This window comes from Prosopis cineraria, unplaced genomic scaffold (genome assembly GCF_029017545.1).
Source record: "Prosopis cineraria cultivar Desert tree isolate PC_DT_omini unplaced genomic scaffold, ASM2901754v1 PC14, whole genome shotgun sequence".
NCBI lineage: Eukaryota > Viridiplantae > Streptophyta > Magnoliopsida > Fabales > Fabaceae > Prosopis > Prosopis cineraria.
The window spans coordinates 1,809,764-1,832,223 of record NW_026555345.1 but is presented as its reverse complement, the minus strand read 5'-3'; the positions used below and the strand labels follow the sequence as shown (position 1 = coordinate 1,832,223).

Genomic DNA, 22,460 nt, shown 5'->3' with positions numbered 1-22,460 from the left:
GGATTTTATGAACTCAATGTGCCTATGACATCCCCATCTTTTTTGCATTAATGTTATGCCTCTAAATTCTGTATTTTAACTTGTTTTGTGAAGTTTCTAACTTGTTTGGGAAAAGAAACAAGGGATCATTAAAACAATAGACTTAGGCTGTAATTTAAAAAATATTACACATGATTTAATTAATCAATCATTAATGATACCCAAACTCCAAAGATTTTTCAATGTGAACAACTTATTTACTTTTGAGTGTTGGATTTTAGTTTTAGGTTCGAAGTTGGTTTCATTTAATCTAGTGATGTCTTCAAAAAGACAAAAAAATATTTACGTCATGATATTTGATTTACCTTTCTCGTGAGATGACACCCTACTTATTTTCATGTTATTTATATAGCCGATAATTTTATGCGTGTACGTTTGTTTGTGCTTGTGTCTTTTGTAATGCAGGAAGATAGCGTGAGGAAATCAGGTCTTGATTTGCTTGTCCTTATAACCCAAAGACAAGAAACACTTTGTTCATTGCATTCAGCTTCTGAAATATGAGCCCATGACATATAATTGAGACCAATAATTGATTTTCATAATTGTTCACCTATCATAGCTTTGGAAGTTGTGATTAACACACCGACTCAATGCATCATATGGGTCTAAAATTTGAAATCAGAGTAGCTGAAGGTTGGCAAATCATAATTTCTATAAATATCAAGTTTGAATTTCACAATATCTTCATATTCAAATAAGAAACTGATAAACATTATTGACCATATTTTCCACATTATTGCTCCAACTTCACATGCTAATTATGTGTCTTACAAACGATAATTTTTGGTAAAACTTATTCTGCCCCGAGTCTTCTTTGTCTTTCACTTATTTTGCAGGGAGAATCGAACTGATAGACAAGCAAAACTGAGATATGGCATAGATAGTATTTGAGGAAGAAGGAGGAATAATAGGAAAGATTAAAAAAAAAAAAAGCTAAATTTGGATTCTTTACATATATATCCTTTGACACAATTGTTGAGTTACATTCATAAACAAGTTTGGAACTCTCATATCAAAATCAGTATATGATGGGGATGGTCAGAAGAGAAACTCTTGTTCTAATCAATTGCCTTTGAAGCTGCTCAATGCCTCCCTCTAAAACTTCAATGCACAACTCCAAATTTTCCATATGACTCAGGAAGTCCTCAACTAGTACACCATTGAGACTTGTGAAATAGGAGAGACTGCAATGTTGCATTCACCTTTTCAAATTCACTTGTCTTTGAATTTTCTGAGTCACAACATACTCTTTTAGGCTGCATCAACAGGCAAACCATTGACCATCTTCTCTGATTCGGTTGTGTCTTCAAGCCAGAGATAAAAGATAAAAGGGATTCTTGTATGGTTAGAGTGACAGCTTCTGCTTCTTTCAAGCTGCTATTCATAGACAAAGATTCAGTCTCTATGTGTGAGGAACTTAGAAAGGCTTCCTTCTAAATTTTCTTCAAATGTTCCAAGGTCTTCTTGATTGCTTTCTTCATATTTTTCCTTGATGAGAAGTATTTTTCAGCATCAATTGTGATCGCTGCTTCCCCGCCTGATCTCTTCCTGCGAACTGCTGACTGGAGTTCATGTATGCTTTCATTTGATTGCAGCAAAGCATCTTTAGAAGTACTGCAGATATCCAAGATCCTCAAAGACCCTTCTAGCAGTTCATCAACCCAGATTTTGCAGCATCCTTGTGCCAAGGCTCACCATGTGGTTGGCAATTTTATCTGAGTGACATAGCCATGCAAATCCTGCAAGCCATTGAGCTGCTGGCTAATCGATGATGATGATGAAGTGGAATCAGAAGACTTCAATCTTTGCAAATGCTCTTCAATTTGTGATATACATGAGAGGATGAGATGCAGAAGGCACGCTGTTGGATCGATTGTGTTGAGAGGTCTTCATACTTGCAGCTATATTGAGAACCCACAATTTTTGAGAGAACAGTAAACATGCAAGTCTTGGACACTATGGGATCCTGCTGCTACCATATATATATATATAGATACATACACACACACACACAGAGAAAGCAGAGCAGTTGTGGGAGACAAAAAGAATATATTCCTCTTCAATTGTTGCCAGGTTGGCTTACAATACCATTTTGATTGAGATTTTTGTGCTACTATGCATGCATCTCAAGCTAAACAAATTTATGTCATGACAAATGAATCAAATGGTATGGGTTAAGGAGGCAGAAAATCATATGCAGCTAGAATAGCTTTTTGGGATCTTCTGTACATGATTTCTTTCTTTTTTGGTTTCTAACGCTATACAGGATAATATGTTGCCTCCCTAAAGTTTGCTCATCTACCTAGGAATCTCTTCATCTTTAAATATCAAGATTGGAAACAATCGGTGATATATGGAATCTCATGTCTGAATAATGTTCCCAAACCCCCAGATCACACATACTAGTTATTAATTGTTTTTGAGATTGTTCCAATGGTGAGGGACAGCAAATTTGTGTTTAAAAGAACGAAAGAAGCTGTCACCAACCCTTCTCTCATCTACAGGAAAACAATTGACAGCAACTTAGAAACCTTGGTTATCAGCTTTCTTCTGGTCACATTGAGCTGACTTGCTTGTAAGATGCTTTACATTATGTTACTACGCGGCTGGGTGATGTCATATTAGAGCAGAGACTTGAGACATCAGGATTGTGAATTTAATATATTGAAGTTAAAATACGCAGAATGCGAACAGTGTGCTGATATATAATATGCCACTAGAAATAAAAACTTTATAAGAGGAGCATGTAAAACCTATTGCTCCACAATCTTTAGCAACGACTGAATTGTCGAAGAGAGAACTCTGAGACTTTTGTCACTATTCTTCAGTGAAATGAAAAAAGAACCTGAAGTCATGCTCTTGTAAACTAAAATTTTAGAACGCGACAAAATACTTTTGTGACCAGCAAAATACTTTTACAACCTTAAAAGTAATAAAACATGACTAAATGGTAAAAATTTGATGTTTGAATTAATATCTACAATTCAAATTGCCCCATTTGATCTTTTTTGTAAGACCTTATTAATTACCTTATTAAGAAAAAGAAAATCAATTAAAAATGAGCTAAACGTAAAAATAATCAACTTTCCAAAATTACCCTTAACCAATAATATTAGTAAATAAATTAATGGATCTTGCTGTCAAGGTGAACGACAAGGGCATTTTTTAAAATAAGAGCGAGTACATATTGAAGATCAAGAAATGCCAAGTTACAAGTCTAAGGATATTGTAAATTGGGATGTGTCCTTGAAATTTTGGGAACCTATAGGGAGTATCATTGGCCAAAATGAAAATCAAAGTGCTTTCCTAAGAAATGTTAATCATCAAAGTGTTTTCCTTAGCATTTTTCCAGGTTCGATATTTCACCGAAACGCGGGTAAAAGCAGCTTTTTCGTTGCTCAACTTCAGTTCGACTTCGTTCAACATGATTTTCATCATCTCCATACTATGTTACTAATAGCACCTGGATTATTAGCTGACCATTGAACGAATACTTAGACATTAGTAACAAATAAGTGAATAACTGTTTCTGTGATTTTCTTATTTGATAAGAACTTCTCGAAAAAGTGTAGCTTTCTCGGAGAAAATATCGGAGAACACATTGCCTTAAATCATAAAGCAATCATAAGACAATACATTTTCCTATTTCTTTTTTTTCAAAAAACACTTTTCCTGTACCTAACATTGCCTTCAAGCAAGAGAAGCTTCTTTGACATCGTTCGAGGGAACTGATAAAAGTCGAGTGAACGACTGTACAGAAACCATCAGGGCTTGGCTGCTAATTAGGCTCGGTCCTCATTTCTAAAGTCAAAAAAACTTGCACCTCCATCACATTGGGGATTCCAAAAAAAAAAACAAACAAACAAACAAACTGCGAGATTGAATTAAGTGGATGATACTATGATAGTACAGTCATCAATCAAAATGCGCTTCTAAAGAGATAAATAAAACCATATCAGAGACACATAAATTTAAACAGACGATAATTGTACTGACGCAATATAACAAGAGGAAGTGTCATTAACCGGGGAAAAAAGGAACAAAAATACAGCCAAAACCGCCAATACTACGTATCCTATGACAAGAAGCACTTAGGTGTTTGTAGCCCTAGTGTAGATCTGCTGACTTGCATGTGCAGATACCATCCTAATTGAGCCTCTAGCCATCAGTTCTCTAATGGCCTTCCTTGCTAGTGATCCATTAATCTGAAATGTTAATGCAAAAAATGAGGGAAGGCTCAAATATTATATTAATCGTAGCGTTCATCACTGGATAATGATAATCATTCACAATTGTAAGATGCAGAACACATGTAAAGTAACCAATTGACTTCCACATAGTTATTGGGCTTATGCCTGCAGGCATTTTGGAAAGGGGGGCTTTCATTTGCTTTGCAAAAACAGAGACGATACAATAGTGTTCGTTGCTGGCCTCACAGAATGAATAGGAGAAAGTCCCAGCATATGAACAATAACAAATAATAAACACAAGACAGCAGAAATGTTCGAAACATAACCAATGAAGTTAGAAGCAAGAACATATTCCAACTTTCAATGCTACCAAAACACGTAACTTGTCAGAGTGCAAAATGCAAACCAAAGTAAAGGAGCATAGATACACAGCATAGAAAAAAAAAATTCTAGATTGCTAACCACAAACCCTGTCAGCGGGGGCAGCAACCATGTCAGTGGTCTTTATAATCAAGAATGTGTACTAGGCGACAATTAAGTGAGTCCACAGGATCATAGTCCTTGTGTCAAGCAACCTGATCAGAGAATTTTCAAATGCTAATGCTGTGCTTGGCTCACAAAGAAAAATAGGAGGGAGAGAAAATGAAAAGAAAGGAAAATGGAAGGGATGCAATTTTCTCTCATTGTGCTTGGCTGAGCGAGAGAAAACTCGGACGAAAGAAAAGTTGTTCATTTTATATGAACAATAATAATCTTATTATTTATAAAAATATTTATATAATAAAATTTAACATTTTAACATATTATAATTATATATATTTATATATAATAATTTTTATCATATATTATTGACTGAACAAAAACATAATTAAAAATTATTTTATCCAATTTAAAATTTTATTTATTAAATTATTAGTATACAATAATATTAAAAGTTGAAACTACGACCAATATAAGGTACTTAACTGAAAATTAACTTGAAAATTTAAAATTAGCATTAGTTTAATTAATTTAAAAATTAAATATGCAGCTTATTTAATAAAAGTTCATGATCAAAATATGACTCCACTATAAATGTCATGATAAAAATAAAAAGAAACAAGAAGCGGCAATGGAAAAATTGATAAATAAATTTAAAAATGAAAATTTCTCTCTAAAATCTCCTCAAATTAGAAGAGAAAAGTTAGAGATAAAAATATGTGGATCCCATATGTTATTTTCCCCCCACTTTTCTTTCCGTAGCCAAGCAGCCATTTTCTCCCCCACTTTCTCACTTCTCCCGCCAGCCAAGCATAGCATAACTCTCCCACGTCCAACCTAACATTGTCCATTTATCCTCAACATGAAACCAGAACTCCTCGACAGATAACAAGTACCTACCATTCTCACAAAGTTACAATTACCATGGTTTTTAAAATGCTTCGCTCATCCAACATCCAACATCCAACTAAATCTTATTGGTAAGTTCAGAGAAAAATATAAATAGAAAATCCCCATGCAATAATTAATCAAGCCGTGACAATTCGACAAAATCTCCAGGATTATCTAAGACATGCAGCAGCCGACCAGAAGAAACACACAAAAAGACCGCCAACGCAACCTTGTAAATCCGAGGCTTCAAGCTCATAAGACGACTCAAACACATGAAAATAAATGTCTCAAATAACACCAACAACAGACGATCTCATCAAAATGAATAATCCAGCATAATAAAGAAAAAAGGCAGCAATAAAAGACGTACCCTCAAACGATCAGAGAGAATGGAAGGTGTGATGAGCTTGTATTTTGGTGCCTCAGACAGGAGCTTGTCATAGGTGGCCTGATCGAATAGCACCATGTTGTTCACCTTCTCCTTCTGCTTTCCCTTGCTCCACTTCTGATAAACACAAAATTCACCTTAGTATCTCCTAACCATCTGCCATATAACTATAATCACCAGAAAACTAAACTCTAATACTGATTAAGGATGACAAAAAACAAAGCTAGACGCGCCCCTCTACCTGGGATTAAAAATTGGCATTGTAACGATTATTCGGAGCTAAAAAAAATAAAAATTAACAACAAAATTTGAGAACCTTCTTCTTCTGCTTGCCACCGCCAGACTTGGCGGGTTTCGAGGAAGGTGGAGGAGCCTTATCCTTCTTGGGAGCCTGAAACCAACACCGCACAGAACCATCAGAGACAGAGGAAGAAACACAGAATCATAGCATTAACACAGGGTCATACATTGGCGTTAACAAGATAATAGATATCTGAGAAAGGAGTAGATTCGCACCATTGTCTCGGTTCGGAGAGATTATGATCTCCGATTCAGCAGACGAGCAGGCAGAGGAGGTGATGGAGGCGAAGAGACAGTGAACTAGGGTTTTTGTTTTATACGAAGGAGGATGTTGAAGCCTTGAAGAGATACTCTCCGACGTCGTTTCTTTTTGCATTTTTATTTATTTCTGGTAAGTAATAAGTAAAATGCCCATTGGGTTTTCATTAAAAAAAAAAAAAAGAATGAAAGAAAGAATGTCCATTGAATTTAGAGTCGGTAATTCAAGTCAAATCCGACGAGCTAATCAAAACTTGTTCAAAAAAATTAAAATCAGACTTAAAAAAATATGATATTTTTATATTCGGGCTACAGGTCAGAGAAAATTCAGGCCAAGCATGGTAAGGTTCAAGCTTGGCCCAAATGCCCGAATAATTTTTTTACTTTTCTACAAAATATATAAAAAATAATAAATTTTAATTAATTATTTAAATTTTTTGTTATTTTATACTAAAATACCATATATTTGAGTCTTATACATAATTTAAGAATATTTTTAAAAAATAAAATAATTAATTTTAAAGTAAAAAATTTAATTAAAAATAATTTTAAAAATAAAATTCTGAAGTTCAGATTAAGTTTAGCTATTTGAGCTTTTTAAGGAGTCAGGTTTATTTAGGTTCAACCTATTCGGATCGAGCCTGAATAAGCTCAACCCAACCGAATTTCCGACTCTAATTGAATTTCACAAAAAAAAAACATTGGGTTTTGTTATAACATTTCCTTTCTTGGGATGGGCCATTTGGGCTTTGACTTCTTAGAATCTCAAGCTGAAAAAAAATGAGCAAAAAAGGACTCAAGCATCTCGAAATAACAATTCAATAGGAAGGGAAATTATATGTAGATCTCTTGAAGTAAAATTTATTTAATAAATTTTATAAAATTTAAAAATCATAGCTAAATTTATAATTTAAAATCAAAATACAAAAATAATATTATCATTACTTATTAAATTATAATGACAAAAATGCCCCTCACCCTCAATTAAATCTCATGCATGCTCTGCTTATTCATGAGTACTTTGCCGCATTCTTCTTTTTCTTCACCATGGCATTGTGATCAACAATTTCTCTACCTTGTTTTTCCTCGCCAATTGAAGACTACAAAATTGTTTATTATCAATGCTTCTGGAGCCTAAAATTTGGGTGGGGCATACTTATTTAACCAAACTCAATTCAGATTATGCTTATTTTGATCAAACTTAAAATATCATAATATATAAAAAAATTCATATAACCAAGGTTGACTCTAACTTGTCAAGTTTTTGGGTTTATTTAGACAAGCACGAATACCTAGTTTGTTGAATACATTATTTTATTTTTTTAAGTAATTTCAATTTTTATTTAAAAAATAATATTTTTAATTTTTATACTATCTTCATATTATTTTATAAATAATAAAAAAAGAAATTCAAATATTCAGGCTCAGCCAATTTAGGCTCAGCCTTTGGCCTGAATTTCTTTAGATTTATTTAGGCAACCTAAATAAGCCATAAAGTAAAGAAAATTTTTTAAATTTTCAAACTTATTTGGGCTGACTCGTTAGATTTGACCCATATTACTACCTCTAAATGCCTCTTTGTCTTGTTTATACAAGCAACTCCTTCATCTTCACAATCGATTGTAATTGACACTACTTGTCATTGCTCCTATACTTGCTTTGCACACTAAAGGTCCTATCTAAATCAATTGATAGGATTTCATTATTTAGTTTAAGCTTTCATAAATTTAAGTTTTAGTTTTCATTATTCAATTTTTAGACTACTCTATGATAAAAGCCGCTAGGTATAGAATAGTGAAAAGGAGATTTGGCAGTTTGCAGAAAAGTTTAAATATTTTTTCTAGTAGATAAATGTGTTTGTTAAAAACAAAGAGATCAAGTTCAATTATGGAAAAAAAGTTACAAAAAAACAAAATTGATTTTAGTGATTCTATAACTACTAAAAACACATGACTGGTTCAACTATTGAACATAAAAAGTTATAGTTGTAAAAAATTATAGTAATAGTTATAAATTACTGATGAGGTAGTAATAAATTATAATAACACAAGAAAAAAAATTTATTCAATTAAAAATTGATGACAAGATATGTTAAATATATTTTATATATTTTGGGGTCAATTCATCAAAGCAGACTAATGGTTTAGTGGCAAGTATTCTTGAGATTAGATCTAAGATTTTAGGTTCGACTCCCACGAAGGCAGGAGTAGGTTTTCTTTTTTTTACCTTTCAACTTGTTTAAATTACCATAAGATCCTTGGCCCCATTAGATTTATTTTCTCCTCCCCAATCCAATTTGTGTGTTTTATAAGAGCTAAAAGAGCAAGATAGACTTGAGATTCCTAAACCTTCAACCTCAACTCTTCTCGGATTCCACCGGTGTTCTCCATCCTTCCTTTTTAGTCTTCAATGTCGCTAGCGTAAATGTGTTACAGTGTCGTTCGTTGCTGCTACTGTGAGTATCTCCTCTTCCCTGCTCTACCATCATTCAGTTCAACCTCTACTCGTGTGTTTGAGTGGGTTGTTGTCAGTTCTTCTTCTTCCTCCTCTGCCAGTTAGCTCACTAACATTGATAGGTATGACAGCTTTGTTCATCGCTATTGTGAAATTCTATTATGAGTTTTCTTCCCCTAGTCGTCTTTGTTTGCTATTTGTGTGTGCCACTATTCTTTCTCCTTCCTCCTTGCTTTTTACCGTCGAAAATTGTTCTCTCCTATCTAAGTTGCTATAGTTCAATGTACGAGGTTCCTTTTTCCTTCCTCTATTCAGTGTGACAAATTTGTCCTTCTCCTTTCCCTGCTTTGTCATGGTTAATATAAGGCGGGGAGCTTCCAATCCTTCACTTCTTTGCTATTCTTTGTGTGTTATTCAATTTGATTGTGATTTTTTATTTATTTTGTTACTGTTGTGCGAGTTATGAGGGGGTTAAATGAGCTTGATCAATAACTTGAGTTTTTGAACATGATTTTTAGTAGATAAATCCTCTCGTACTAGGACTGGAAGAAGGAGGAATTAGATTTAATTTTCTTTAAAGTCTAATCAAAATGATTGGAATTGGGTTGGTAGCTTCAACATCAATATTGTAATTTGTGGGAGATGAGTAGTCTGAGAATAAATGTATGACAAGTGTTCGATAAAATGCCTATTAGGAGAATTTTGCTTTAATATGTATTTCTAATATCTTATTAACTCTTGAAGAAATATGTCTAGTTTGGATGCTATTGGTCAATGAACTCAATTTGAACCTTGTAAGGGAATTTGATTATAAAGTTAACATGTAAGTTGAATTCTTGAGAATTATATGGTTATTAATAAATTGATGAACAAGAGATTTAAGGTTAGAAAGTTTCAAATGAATAATTGGATAATGCACCTAAGGTGCTTGATGCAAAGCCTAAGAGATAATCATATTTTAAGTAAATAAATTGGTTTGGCTTGAGCAATATTGAAGAAATTAGAGATATAAATGATGATAATTGGACAAATTTTAAGAGATTAATTTTGAAATTTAGGATTTTGAATGGTTGTAGTTGTTTGGAATTGTGTTAGAAGTGGAAAGAAGTTTTTATAAATTATAGGGAATTAATTAAAGTTTCAATTATTCATATTCTTATAGAATGTGAGGAAGAAAAGGATCTTGACAGGAGTTAAAAGAAGAAAACCTTAGGTACTTGGAAACATTGTAGGTAAATAGATAATGTCCAATCAATTTATTTCCAAATTTTATTTATATCAAAATATTATTTTAAATAATTTACATGTATCAATGTATTGCTAGTGTTGATTACTATTGTTAATTAACTCTAACACTTAAAGTTACAACATTCTGTTAGATTGATGAAAATATCGTTACAAATTCTAGTAGTACTTTATTCAATAAAGACAATAATAAAAATTTGTAATAAAGTTTATGGGATATTAGTCATGAATTTGTATATTTAGAAGGATTGATATTTTATACTATTCATGTGAGTTTAATTTTTAGAATGAAAATTGTATTTTAATAGTGATAATTTTCTTACATATTTGAAAATGAATTTGGAGGAAATTTTATATAGAAAATTGGTTACTAACGATAGTTTCGTTAGCCCTTAATATGTCATGGTCAATGACTAGCTAGTTTGATTTTTGTGAACTATGTTCTCACATATGTTATTCGTAGGTATCATACCTACGTTTGTTTCGTTGTTTCGACCACATCTAATTAATTATCCTTATAGATTGTGTGTTCACGTTTGTTCTATAGCTTCAAACACGTCTGATTAATTATTCTCAAAAATTGTGTGTCCACATTTATCTTCATGGTATAAGCCATATTTAATTATTTATCCTTATAAACTATGTATCCACATTTATGAACTATTATGATAAATTCCTAGAAATATGAACTTTTAATTAATTGGTGATTTCATACTTAATGCTTTTTAATTAATAAATATTATTATTCTTATTTATTTATTTAATCATTTTGATTTGTCAAGATCAAATCTTAAATTTTTTTATTATAGATTTAAAGTTTCTTAATATTAAAGTTATATAAAACTTTTATTTTGAGTTTATAAATTTGTTTACATTAAATTATATTCTCTTTAATTTATGTAAATGTTGTAATTTATTCACTTTGATTATGCAAGATGTTATGATTGGGACGTTATTTATTAAAAAATATTTAATTTGGTCTTAAATAGTGTAGCTAATATTATATGTCTTGCTGACCATTGGAGGACTTTTGCTGAGCTGGGTTAATATTCAATTTGAAAATGCCTTTTCTTTCAACATAAACATTCAACCATGACAATATCTTCCTTTTCATTAAGAATATTTTGGAAATATAATTTAGATTACTCCACATTAACTATAGTTATAATTCTAATTTTTTTTTGTTATGTTATCTATCTGTTACTAAGGAGTAGAGCTCTATATTGCTAGATGTATATTGTAAAAATTTCTATTATAAAGATCTCAAGATATCCTACTTTTAAGGGAAGTGTTGCTAAAATTTTCACAAAAAGTTTGAAATTTTGAATTATATGAAAAGTAAAATTAAATATAAATCTATATATATATATATATATATAATTATATAATTATGCTGATAGTGTGTCAGATGCATTCATACAAAACTTTTTTTAATTGAGGCTTCAGGGATATGTTTGTACATATATCCTGTGTTGGTCATGCCTAAATTGTTAAACTTGTTAGCAATGCATCATTAATTTAATTATTAGGTGTATGAAGTTGCACTTGTAAAACATTAAAGTGCTAGTTGTAAATTACTTATGTGGTAGTTGTATATAATTAGTGTTAAACTTGTAAGGCATGATTGATTTAACTATTAAATATATAAAATTATAATTGTAAAAAATTAAAGTGATGGTTGTAAATTACCCATGAGGTAATTATTAATAATTAATGTTAAACTTTGTTAATAACGCATAATTGATTTAATCATTAGATATGTGAAGTTACTATTGTAAAATGTTGAAATGATATTTGTAAATATCACTGATGATGTAGATATAGACAATTAATATTAAAATTATAATACATGATCAATTTAATTATTCAATATGTGAGGTTACATTTATAAAAAGTTAAAGTAATAGTTGTAAATTATTAATGAAATAATTATACATTATTTGGTTGATTTAATGTATTTTCAATAGGGATATCATTATCTTTAAACCCAAATTTTAAAGTATACTTAGTTCTCGAAAGACTTAGCTTTTCTTTTTAAATTTTATGGGACTTATTTATAAATAAATATACTTCTCATGACCATACATAATTGTTCCTTAATAATAAATTGAGAATTAAAAAATTCAAAAAAATGATGAAATTTCTATTTTAAATTTTTTTTACAATATTCCCTCCAATTTTATTTATAAAATAGGGAAAGAAGAATTTTTTTTATATTTATAAGTCATGTTATTAACTTTTTATAAGAATTTTTTTTTCATTTTATTCCATTAAATGATAATGAAAGAAAGCATGTTATTAGGATATGTATATTGATATGAATAAAATTAAAAATTTATTAATTTTTTAGAAATATGAAATGAGTTTTAGGTTTTTTTTTTATTCAATATATCATGTCAAAAGTAATTTATAAACAGAATCGGGAAAATTATGTCATATATATTGGAAGCCACTAAATTATATTCCTTCCTTATTTTTTAGGGGGGGGGGGGGGCGTGGGGAATAGCTACTTACACTAAGATGCCACTTTGAGTTATGAATAGGAAATTTAGAAAAAGTCCAAGCTAAAAAGAATAACTTGGTTGTTTTTTAATTTTACTATTTAAATTATTATCTGATCTCCATATATATTTTCAGTAACAAACAAATGAATAAAACAAAATGAACCTAAACTATTTAAAAGGAAAGGAAAGGAATCACAGCATAACAATATTGAAGAATAAGTAGCAGATCATAAATTATTATCTGATTTGACCTCCATAAAGGCAGTAGCTACGTTCACACTGTAATTTCATGAAGGCTGATTTCGTGTGTGAAGTAATGACAATACAAGAGAAGTGGAAGACAAAATTTAAACCATATGCAAATTAACTCGATTAAAGTCACATACATATGAACAGTTAAAGTTGGAATTTAATCGAGTACAAGTGATGACTTAATAATTGGAATCTAACATGGCGAAACACAACGTCAAAAGAGGAAAATGCTGATTGACATGTGACAGGGCAAAGGATAAGGAAAGTAGATATTGGAATATCATGAACAATAAAAAAGTAAAAGTTTCATATTCCAATTCCGAATAAATATGTTTGGCCCAAAAAAACAAATCCTAATAAAGTATGAATTGATAACCAGCACACCATTCCCTTTGCCAAATATCCCACAATATTTCCTCCTTCCCGCCGAGCATGCACAGCACTTCAAAACATATTAATTGATTTTTATCAATAGATTGAATTTAATACAATCAACTAATCCTTCACAATCTGACAACAAATGTTTAAACCTTTGCTAGAGAGAGGCGCAAACAAATTATTATTTTTTGTTTAGAAATTCAATAAAGTTTATTTATTTTAACTTGACATTTATCCTTTTAAATAACAAGATTGTATATTTAATCAGATGACACATGATCAGATAAAAACTTTAACATTGGAATATTGTATATATAAAGAATTTTGGTTTTCCAAGAATTTAATGACATTTGAATTTGGTGAGCGGTCCAACTTCATTTACTTGTTGAGTGTATCAAATATTAATTACAATTATTGACTTTTATTAATATTTAAAAATTAGGAATATATTTTTTAAAAAAAAATTTAAAACAACCCTTGCAGTAAAACATTCTTTACATATGTGCTTTTTGAATATTATAAAATAAAATCTCTTATAGCATTTGATAAATGTTATTATTGTTTCGCACAAGATAATTTTTTGATGGGTGGACTTAAACCCAGTGTACTATCAGTAACTGATATTGGAAAAAAAAAAAAAAAACAAAGAAAGAAAAAGAAATCATCCTCAGTGGGGTCATTTTCTCATGGCCGAAACTACTGTGAGAACAGTCTCTATAAAGATTCACTCTGCTTCCTCCATTTAGGTCTGAGAGCTCATTTGAGCCTTCCCGTTCTCTTCCTCTATTTCCATGCTTCTTGCTCTCCAAATTTCTCCAGTGTCTCGCTTCTCTGCTTCGACATATATGGATTTTCTCATTGACCCTTTTGAATAACACCCATATTTCCTCTCTGTTAACCACATATTTCTCTCATCCCTCCCAGACTCTGCAAACCCAAAGATGGATTCTTTCAATCTTGCAAATCTCAAAGCCGGGAAAGTTAATGCAATCATGAAGCAACAAAAGCTCCGAAGGATTGCCAACTTGTTTCGCCTTGTTGAGGTCTGTGTTGTTCTGTTCCTGATTTCAAGGATTTCCTTCCAGGTTCCGGTTGCCGTCAAGAACTCCAGCGACTACTTTCGGGGCTTCTCGGTCTTCATGGTCAGTCCCCGGTTTGTTTTCGTGATCGGAAACGTCATCATCATCACACTCTTCGCCCAGTCACGCCAATTCTCAGCACAGGGTTCTAAATCCAAGAGTTCAGAGAGTGATCTTTACCACCAGTTCATCCAAAGTATCACAAAGAATCAGAAAACCAAAGAAGAACGGAACAACTTCCCAGAAAAACAGAGCATGAGAGCAAAGTATGAAGGCAATACCAAACACCCAGAAAATCAGAGTATAAGAACCAAGGATCCCACAAAGGATCAGAAAACAGTGATCAACGAAAACAATAAAATTCACCCAGAAGGCATGAAGAAGGAGATATTAGACGAAGGGAAGATCAAGTGGCTTGAGAAAGAGAATGTAAGAGCAAGGGACAGGAAGTGTTTGGATTATAGAAGGTGCGACACAGAGAAATTAATGGAAGTCAAGAGAGAGAAACCTGGGAGTGTCCTAAGACGATCGGAGACAGAGAAGATCACAAGTTCATACGAAGAGGACGGGATGAGCAACGAGGAGTTTCGTCGAACTGTTGAAGAATTCATCGCTCGGCAACAGAGGCTGCGAAAGGAAGAAGAGTACTCTGTAATTTGAGTCTCGAAGGAGTTCTTCGCAAGTGCGTCAGTTACCGCTAGCATGTAAATTACTTATTTCTAGTTGTGATTAATAATTACCGCTGTTTTTACCTTCTTTTTTTTTTTTTTTCCATTCAAGTCATGCTATGTTATCCGTGGAATAGATGTGGAAAAGATTGTGTGAATGTAATTATTATTATTTTTTTTTGACCAACTGAATGTAAGTATTTTTTAGTTGATCTGAAATTGTGTGAATGGGTTGTATATATCTTAATCAATCTTATGAGGAAATGAAAATTTGGGTTCTCTATTGGACAATTAGTTTTGTGTTTATTTAATCACGTGACAACTAGTATTATGGCAAAATCCAGTTCAAGACAAAATTTACTACACTGGTAGCAGTTGAACCGCAGGTCAGCAATAAGTTATAAATATATTTTTAAATAAGGCCATGAGATTATGCTCACACTTTTCTTTTAATATATAATAGAAGGCTTTAAATCTTTAACCTCTACTCAAATTCTAACCCACCTCTGCTACTTGAGTTAGTCTCAATCTCCAATGACTTATAAGCTTATACTATTTTCAATGAAAATTGCTCATTCGAGTTCTTATTATAGAATGTCTTTTGTAAATATTATTTGATTTTTAATATAAGGTCTTTGTGAATATTAATTACATTTTTTAATATTATTATATTTAAACATATTAACTATGACAGAGAATAAAATGTAAATTTGAAATTTTTTGTTTTGACATGAATAAAATTAAAAGTTTATTTTATTTTTAAAAAAATTAATTTCAATAAAATTATTAGAAGTGATTTGTAGAATGAACGAGGAGAATACATATCTTCCATTTCAAACTCAACAATGTTTGTTGGATTCCGATTAGTTGGACCGTAGATGGTTGTTACTAGCAATGGGGGAAAAAACTCAATCGAATGGACAAGTGAGGAAACATATCAGACTAAAAGTTTGCATTAACATGAATTGAATCACACGCAGGTAAACAGTGTAAGTTCGTGGCCTAAGATAAGGGCCTTAATTCAAGTCCAAGTTTGGACAAATGTCTAGCTAGGATGATCACGAAGTTTAGAGGAAAATGATAGCTAGATTCCAAAAATTTAAATTAATGACAATCATATCTTGGCAATTTTTTTTAAAAGAATGAGTTTTAAATATTAATTGAAACAATAGTACATAAGAATCTTAGATATAGTCTGAGAGCTACATTTAAAACTTAAATATCTTACATGTAGTTAAAACTTCTGCATTTATAATTATTTGAATCAATATTTATAACTTATTTTTTTAAAAAATTTTTTGTTAAAAACTTAACTATTATTAATTTAAAAATTGTAGGACCTAATTGCCATTCTTCCAAAAAATTAAAGAAATTTGGGAGAATGACATGTAAGGACTGTGGAAGAAGATTAATCATTTTAAAGGACCTCAAATTTTTAAGGTTGCATCAAAAGACCAATGTTTTGCATGAATAAACAAACAATTCTAAGAAAAATAACACAAAGGTCTCAAGAGGATCATTTAATTCAAATCAAGTTCCAACGTGTCAAATTCTAATAATTTACAAGTTCAACTCTTAAATTTATAATTTTATTATGATGAATTTACAGCTTGTTTTTAAATTTTAACATGATTGAAGAATAAAAAAAATTATTTTTTATTAAAATTTAAAACATAAAGTTGCAAGTTAATCATAATAAAATTATTAAATTGAAAGCTGAAGTTATAAATTTATAGAGTTTTGTAATTTAAGACTTAATTTAAATCAATTAATTTTTTTAAAATTTATGTGTCATTCTCCCAAAATTTTACCGTCAGCTGAGTCATTTCTCACGGAAAGGAGAGACATGCATCTATCCATACACACAAACATGTCAACACCCAGTCTGAATCCAGCACGTCATACTACATAGTACAGAATAAAACATGTGATATAGGGAAAACTAAAAAGACCTGGGAGAGAGCGAACACCATTCTCTCTGCATTGCCATATTCGTACAGTGACATGGTGCTAAAACTCTCAATTAGGCCCTTCAAAAAATACACAGAGCCCAACATGAAGAATTGCTCCCGAATCATTCCCCCTGTTCGTATAATAAAGGCATTTGTGAGGTAAGTTGCCCAATTTGCAACTATTATTCTCTCCCGCTCTGTCAATAATTAAGCTTCCTGTCTTTTTTTTTTTTAAAATTCTGCACTAAATATTCAAAAAGAAAATGGATATATAAAATGTCACATCCCGACCACTGGATATTGTCTAGGAGAACAATTCTCTGATATTTTTTTTTTTGCCTTCCTTTTATTCATCATCGATCACTGCTCGTTAATTGAGAATCTCGTGAGTGTGACTCATCTGGCCACTTAATCACTTATATATGCCCTGTCAAATAGATTCACTTCTATGGATAGGAATATTTTTATGTTCATGACTTTGCTGCCTCGCTTTGTCTTCATTTCACGTTGTAATATACTGAACGTACATGAGCAAGAATATGATTGTGTGACGATATATATTTGGCACGGGCATTCGCATTCCTATCTTTAAGGCCATGTTAGGATCAGCGATACAAAATAATTTCGTCTTATGTTTAGATTATGTTTTCAAGATTATATAGCATGGGTTAGATCAATCAAAAGCAACTTAAGTTAGCTTTTGTCTAATCTTTAATTTGTAAACTTTGTGGAAATGTCAGTCTTGTGAACGCACACTACACGCGGGGTTACATTGTCAATTTTTGAATAAAAAATAAATATAATTGGAAGGAATATATTCTTTTGTCTTCATTATTCCTTGAGAAAAATTAGTCAAGAATATTTATAATGTATGTATATATATATGCCAGTACATAATATATGTAACACCCTTGAAAAGGAATCTCGGACATTAGTTTTATTCTTTTATTGATTACTATACAATCAAATTTCGTGGGGTTGAGTCCAGCTGGTAATTGTACTGATTACTTGGCCACTTTATGTCCATCCATCGTCCACATGCACATTGCAACACCTATCTTTCCATTAGCACCACAAGATTATTGTTGCCTTATTCCTTTTACCCTCTATCTTTTTCTCACCACAAGATGATTGCCATCTGGCCGTATTAGAAGCTTTTGGAAAAATACAACTATTGGTTCACATGGACGGACCTATGTGATTCCTAGAGGGTAGCACAATTTTTGCACTTTCTTGAATAAATATCTATACTATGCGTACCATATGTGCCATCTTATAGATATTAATGCTCACTGGTGATTAATGATATTATTTTCTCATGCAAATAAACTTTTGTACCATTTTTTATAGTCAAAATTTTCATGCTCATATAAAAAATATCACACATTTTATGTTCATTATTTTTTCTGTGATTATTTTTTTTCTCTCATTAAAACTGACTTTTCCCTCTTATTTTTTTTCATTCAAATTTGGGAGCAGTTAGTAATTTTTTTATAAAGCTTGCGAAATCTAAGAAGCACATTGTATATGTGTTGGTGTGTATTTACTTTTGGAATTAGCTTTGATGTTACTAGTGGTAACTACGACAACTGAAAGGCTTTCCATGGTATGAATATCATCAAAAATCAGGAACGATGCTGTCTGGGAGATTAATTGAACTTTTTGATAGTATTGAAAATAAAAAAATTATTCAACATTACCAAGATATGAAACCTCATAGGGAAAGCTCAAAAGAAAAAACCTCAAAGAAAAACTTATGAGGTATATTTAATTTTTGTGCAGTATTGTTGTGCGTTTTTTGTATTACAAGTGCATCTTTATACGTGTAAATATGTTATGCTTCCATGGTTCAAAATTTATGGGTCTGTCATTGTTGATCCACATACTTTTAATTTGTTTTTATATTTATCCCCTTTTGGTGTTGCTTCTAGCCTATTAAGTCTCATCTTTTTGCAATATTAGTTTCTAGATTTTTAAATAGGGTTAACGTACAAAAATGCTATCAATGTTTTCTTCCAGGCACACCTCATATTTTAAACTATTTGTTAACACAATTTCACCCCCCCATGTATTTTTTTGAGTACAATATTGCCATACCGTTACCTTTTGATTGTTTTGACAGTTATGTTTGAAATTTTGATCATTTTCTACCATCCTGGATTGCGACCTCATGTTCATATTTATGTGAAAAATGGAAAGCTCCATGTAGATGTTTGAAATTAGTTCCGGTTTCTCCTTCCTCTGCCCTTCATAATCCATTGCTTTGAACCCTTCCCTTCCCCATCTTCTCCTGCCACTCTCTTCTCCTTCTACATCTTCTTTGTGTTGAGTTATGGAGGAAACAAGAGCACAATAGTGGATCTTGATTTGGATTCCATGGCTGTGCTGATGATGACAACAAGAGAACATTCCTCCTCCTTCTATGGCGCTAACGAAGAGAATGAGAATATGTTCCTCTTTGTGTGTCAACTATGGGTTTCTGGGTTTGATTTTTTTATTTTTGCTTGTGTTCGGTTTGGTATGAGTTTCGTTGGGTTTGATCAACATTGGGATTTTATTGGGTTCTAATTTTTCTAATTTTTTAGATCGAAGTGACACCAATGAAAATCTTGTGTGCAAGAAGCTGATGCTGACACCAAGCTTTTTGAAGTGGTAAGTCTTGTTTTTGTTCATCTTCTCCGTCGCTATCACTTTTGTTTGATGCTTCACCATCTTCTTCTTCTAACCCTCTGCTATGGCTAAGGTTTGGCTCTTTTGATTTCAAGATCGTGAAATGCTCCGACTCTCCATTCAAAAATCGATTGTGTAGGCAAAGGGCGAGGCGCGGAAGTTGAATCATCGGAAATTTATGGGTTTGCAGTGGTTTATCAAGATTTGAACCAGAGCACAAGCTTGCTGGCATCATTTTTTTTTTTTTTATGTTCATGATCGTTCTTAATCGTTTCTGGGTTCAAATCCTAGTCTTGGCTTGATTGTTTTAGTTTATCTGTTTCTGGTATTGGACTTAAATTCATATATTTGAGTTCTTGTTTCATTTTAATTTGGTTTACTGATCTGGGTTCATCCAATTTGGATTTAAATATGCAGTTATTAATCTGGGTTCATTCGATCCTTAAGGGAAATGAAAGGGTGATGACGACATGGAATCAAGAAGAGCTGAGGAATTGATCTGATGTGTATTTGCTTTTTTTTTTTTAAATTTTAAATTTTTCAAATATGCCAAGGTGGCAAATAAAGGTTTGACTAATAGTTAACATAGTTAAACCCTAACAGTAGGCGACATTTTATTTAAATAAAGAAAATGTTGGGGTGGAATTGTGCTGAAAAATAATTTAGAATATCAGAGGAAAATACTGAAGATATTTTTGTATTTTAACCCTTTTAAATATAACTATAAGGTAATAGTGGCTAATGTGACCATGAGCTTTATTGTTTCTCATGCTAAATTATAATAGTAATTTTAAAAAATTAATCGTTTAATCCTTACAATTTTGATTCAGTTATAATTCAATTCTTCAATTTTAATTTATTATAACTCAGTCTTAAAGTTTTGACTTAATTATAAATCAATTCCTGCACTTTATTTCTTACAATTTAGTCCATAAAGTTTCAATCTCTTAAATATTAGTCCCTATATTTTAAAACATAAAATTATAAAAATTAAAAATATATTAAATGTTTAATATTTATAATATTTATAAAGATTAGAAGGGTTTAATTAATTTGAAATAGTAATAAGAAATTTTAAAATATTTTTAATCTTTATAATTTTATTTTTTTAAATATAGGGACCAATATTTAAGAGATTGAAATATTAAGGACTAAATTACAAGAGGTAAAGTTAAATGATTGATTTATAACTAAGTCAAAACTTCAGGAACTGAGTTATAACGAGTTAAAGTTTAGGGATTGAATTACAATTAAGTCAAAATTATAATAATTAAATAATTAATTTTTTTAATAATTTTATAAAAAAATAAAAAGCTTTGATCTCACGATGATTAAGGAAAAATGAGAAAAATGGAGGGTAAGGAAAAATGAAAAACCCTAAACCTAACATAAACTTTTTGACGGGAGGGTGTGTCTCCTTTTTTTTTTTATTCTTCATTTCTTCTTACCACCACTAGATCAAAGCTTTAGTGGTTTAAATTTAATTTTTGTATTATTTTTATTTTACATAAAAATATATAAATAAATTCAAAACTGTTAAAGTTTGATATAAATAATTTAAAACTATAATATTTTACTTATATATTTATGTAAAATAATAGTAATAATTTTATTAAAAATTAAATTTAAACCCTTGAAAAGCTTTGATACGACAGTGATAAAAAGAAAATGAAAGAAATGGAGAGTAAAAGAAGAGAAGAATGATGAATAAATCCCTCCTAAATGAAGAAATGACAATTTAGTTTCATAAAATGTGATAATGCTTTCTAAATCCCTAGGGACCTAATTATCATTAAAATTTTTAATAAAATTACAAAAATACTATTAATTTAAAAGAGTGCAACAAAGTTTGTTCATTTGCAACTTTAGTTCAACAAATAACTAAAGTAATTTAAACATTTATAATTTTCTTTTACCATTTCTTTTCAATTAGCAAAGTGTAATAAAGTTTTCTTTTTCATTTATAACTTTGGTTTTGGAATTCACAAGTCCGATTCAATAAATAACTAAAGTGATTTAAGCATTTACAACTTTTTTTTACCATTTTCATAAGTCTCTACTACTAATTAACCCACATTAGCACACAAATCCATGGTCATTAAGAATGGCCAAGGGTAAAAGAATCAAATTAAGTTTAAAGAAACACTTTGAATATGGGATTCCATCCTAGTGTTGAAACATATTCTGAAGATAAATGAGCTCAAACAAGGTAAAATCAAAGTAAAACAACACGTAGAAGCATAAATAATAAACTCAAAGTAATGCAAAACATTTAGAGGGCCAAAAAGGTCAATTTACCCCTCTTATGCCCATTGCAATTGCAGCCAACAATACTAAGCGCGTGTAGCCTTCTCTGTGTTATAGTTGGTAATTTGTGTCAAGCCTGACAGGTCAACCCAAACTCGCCTGAAAAATTTAAGGTTAAGCTAAAAAAATAATTTTTAATGTTAATAGGCCCAAAAAAATTCAGGCCGAACCCTATTAAGTTTGGTTTAGCCTGAGTAAAAAATAAAATTTTTATAGAATATATAAAATATAATAAATATTAATTAATTTTTTAAGTTTTATGTCATTTTATACTTAAAATATTATATATTTGATTTCATTACTATAGTTCTTTTTTTAAAAAATTTAAATATTTATATTTTCATATTTTAATTATTTTAATTAATAAAATATTTCAAAATAATATTTAAAATATATTTTAATAGT

General features: G+C 30.8%; 2 protein-coding genes and 1 long non-coding RNA gene across 3 annotated transcripts; 2 read left to right on the top strand and 1 right to left on the bottom strand.

Annotated features, from left to right (window-relative positions):
* Positions 1 to 3,900: 3,900 nt before the first annotated feature.
* Positions 3,901 to 6,621, bottom strand: LOC129293364 (40S ribosomal protein S25). The gene is made up of 4 exons (XM_054931286.1): positions 6,505 to 6,621; positions 6,305 to 6,379; positions 5,971 to 6,105; positions 3,901 to 4,244 (listed from the first exon to the last, which is right to left on the bottom strand). Exons 1-4 carry the CDS (start codon positions 6,505 to 6,507, stop codon positions 4,131 to 4,133), a joined length of 327 nt encoding a protein of 108 aa, XP_054787261.1. The 5' UTR covers positions 6,508 to 6,621; the 3' UTR covers positions 3,901 to 4,130.
* A 7,507-nt stretch (positions 6,622 to 14,128) lies between these two features.
* On the top strand, positions 14,129 to 15,417 carry LOC129293619 (uncharacterized). The gene has a single exon (XM_054931677.1). It carries the CDS (start codon positions 14,321 to 14,323, stop codon positions 15,116 to 15,118), a length of 798 nt encoding a protein of 265 aa, XP_054787652.1. The 5' UTR covers positions 14,129 to 14,320; the 3' UTR covers positions 15,119 to 15,417.
* Positions 15,418 to 18,856: 3,439 nt separating this feature from the next.
* Positions 18,857 to 20,393, top strand: LOC129293733 (uncharacterized). The gene is made up of 2 exons (XR_008589200.1): positions 18,857 to 19,730; positions 19,822 to 20,393. It is a non-coding gene; the product is annotated as an uncharacterized LOC129293733 (long non-coding RNA).
* The last annotated feature ends 2,067 nt before the right edge of the window (positions 20,394 to 22,460 follow it).

Coding starts and splice junctions, on each gene's coding strand:
- LOC129293364 (XM_054931286.1), bottom strand. Junction 6,106..6,304: donor GTGGCAAGCAGAAGAAGAAG/GTTCTCAAATTT, acceptor TGTGTTTATCAG/AAGTGGAGCAAGGGAAAGCA. Junction 4,245..5,970: donor TTCTCTCTGATCGTTTGAGG/GTACGTCTTTTA, acceptor TTAACATTTCAG/ATTAATGGATCACTAGCAAG.
- LOC129293619 (XM_054931677.1), top strand. CDS start 14,321: ATGGATTCTTTCAATCTTGCAAATCTCAAAGCCGGGAAAGTTAATGCA.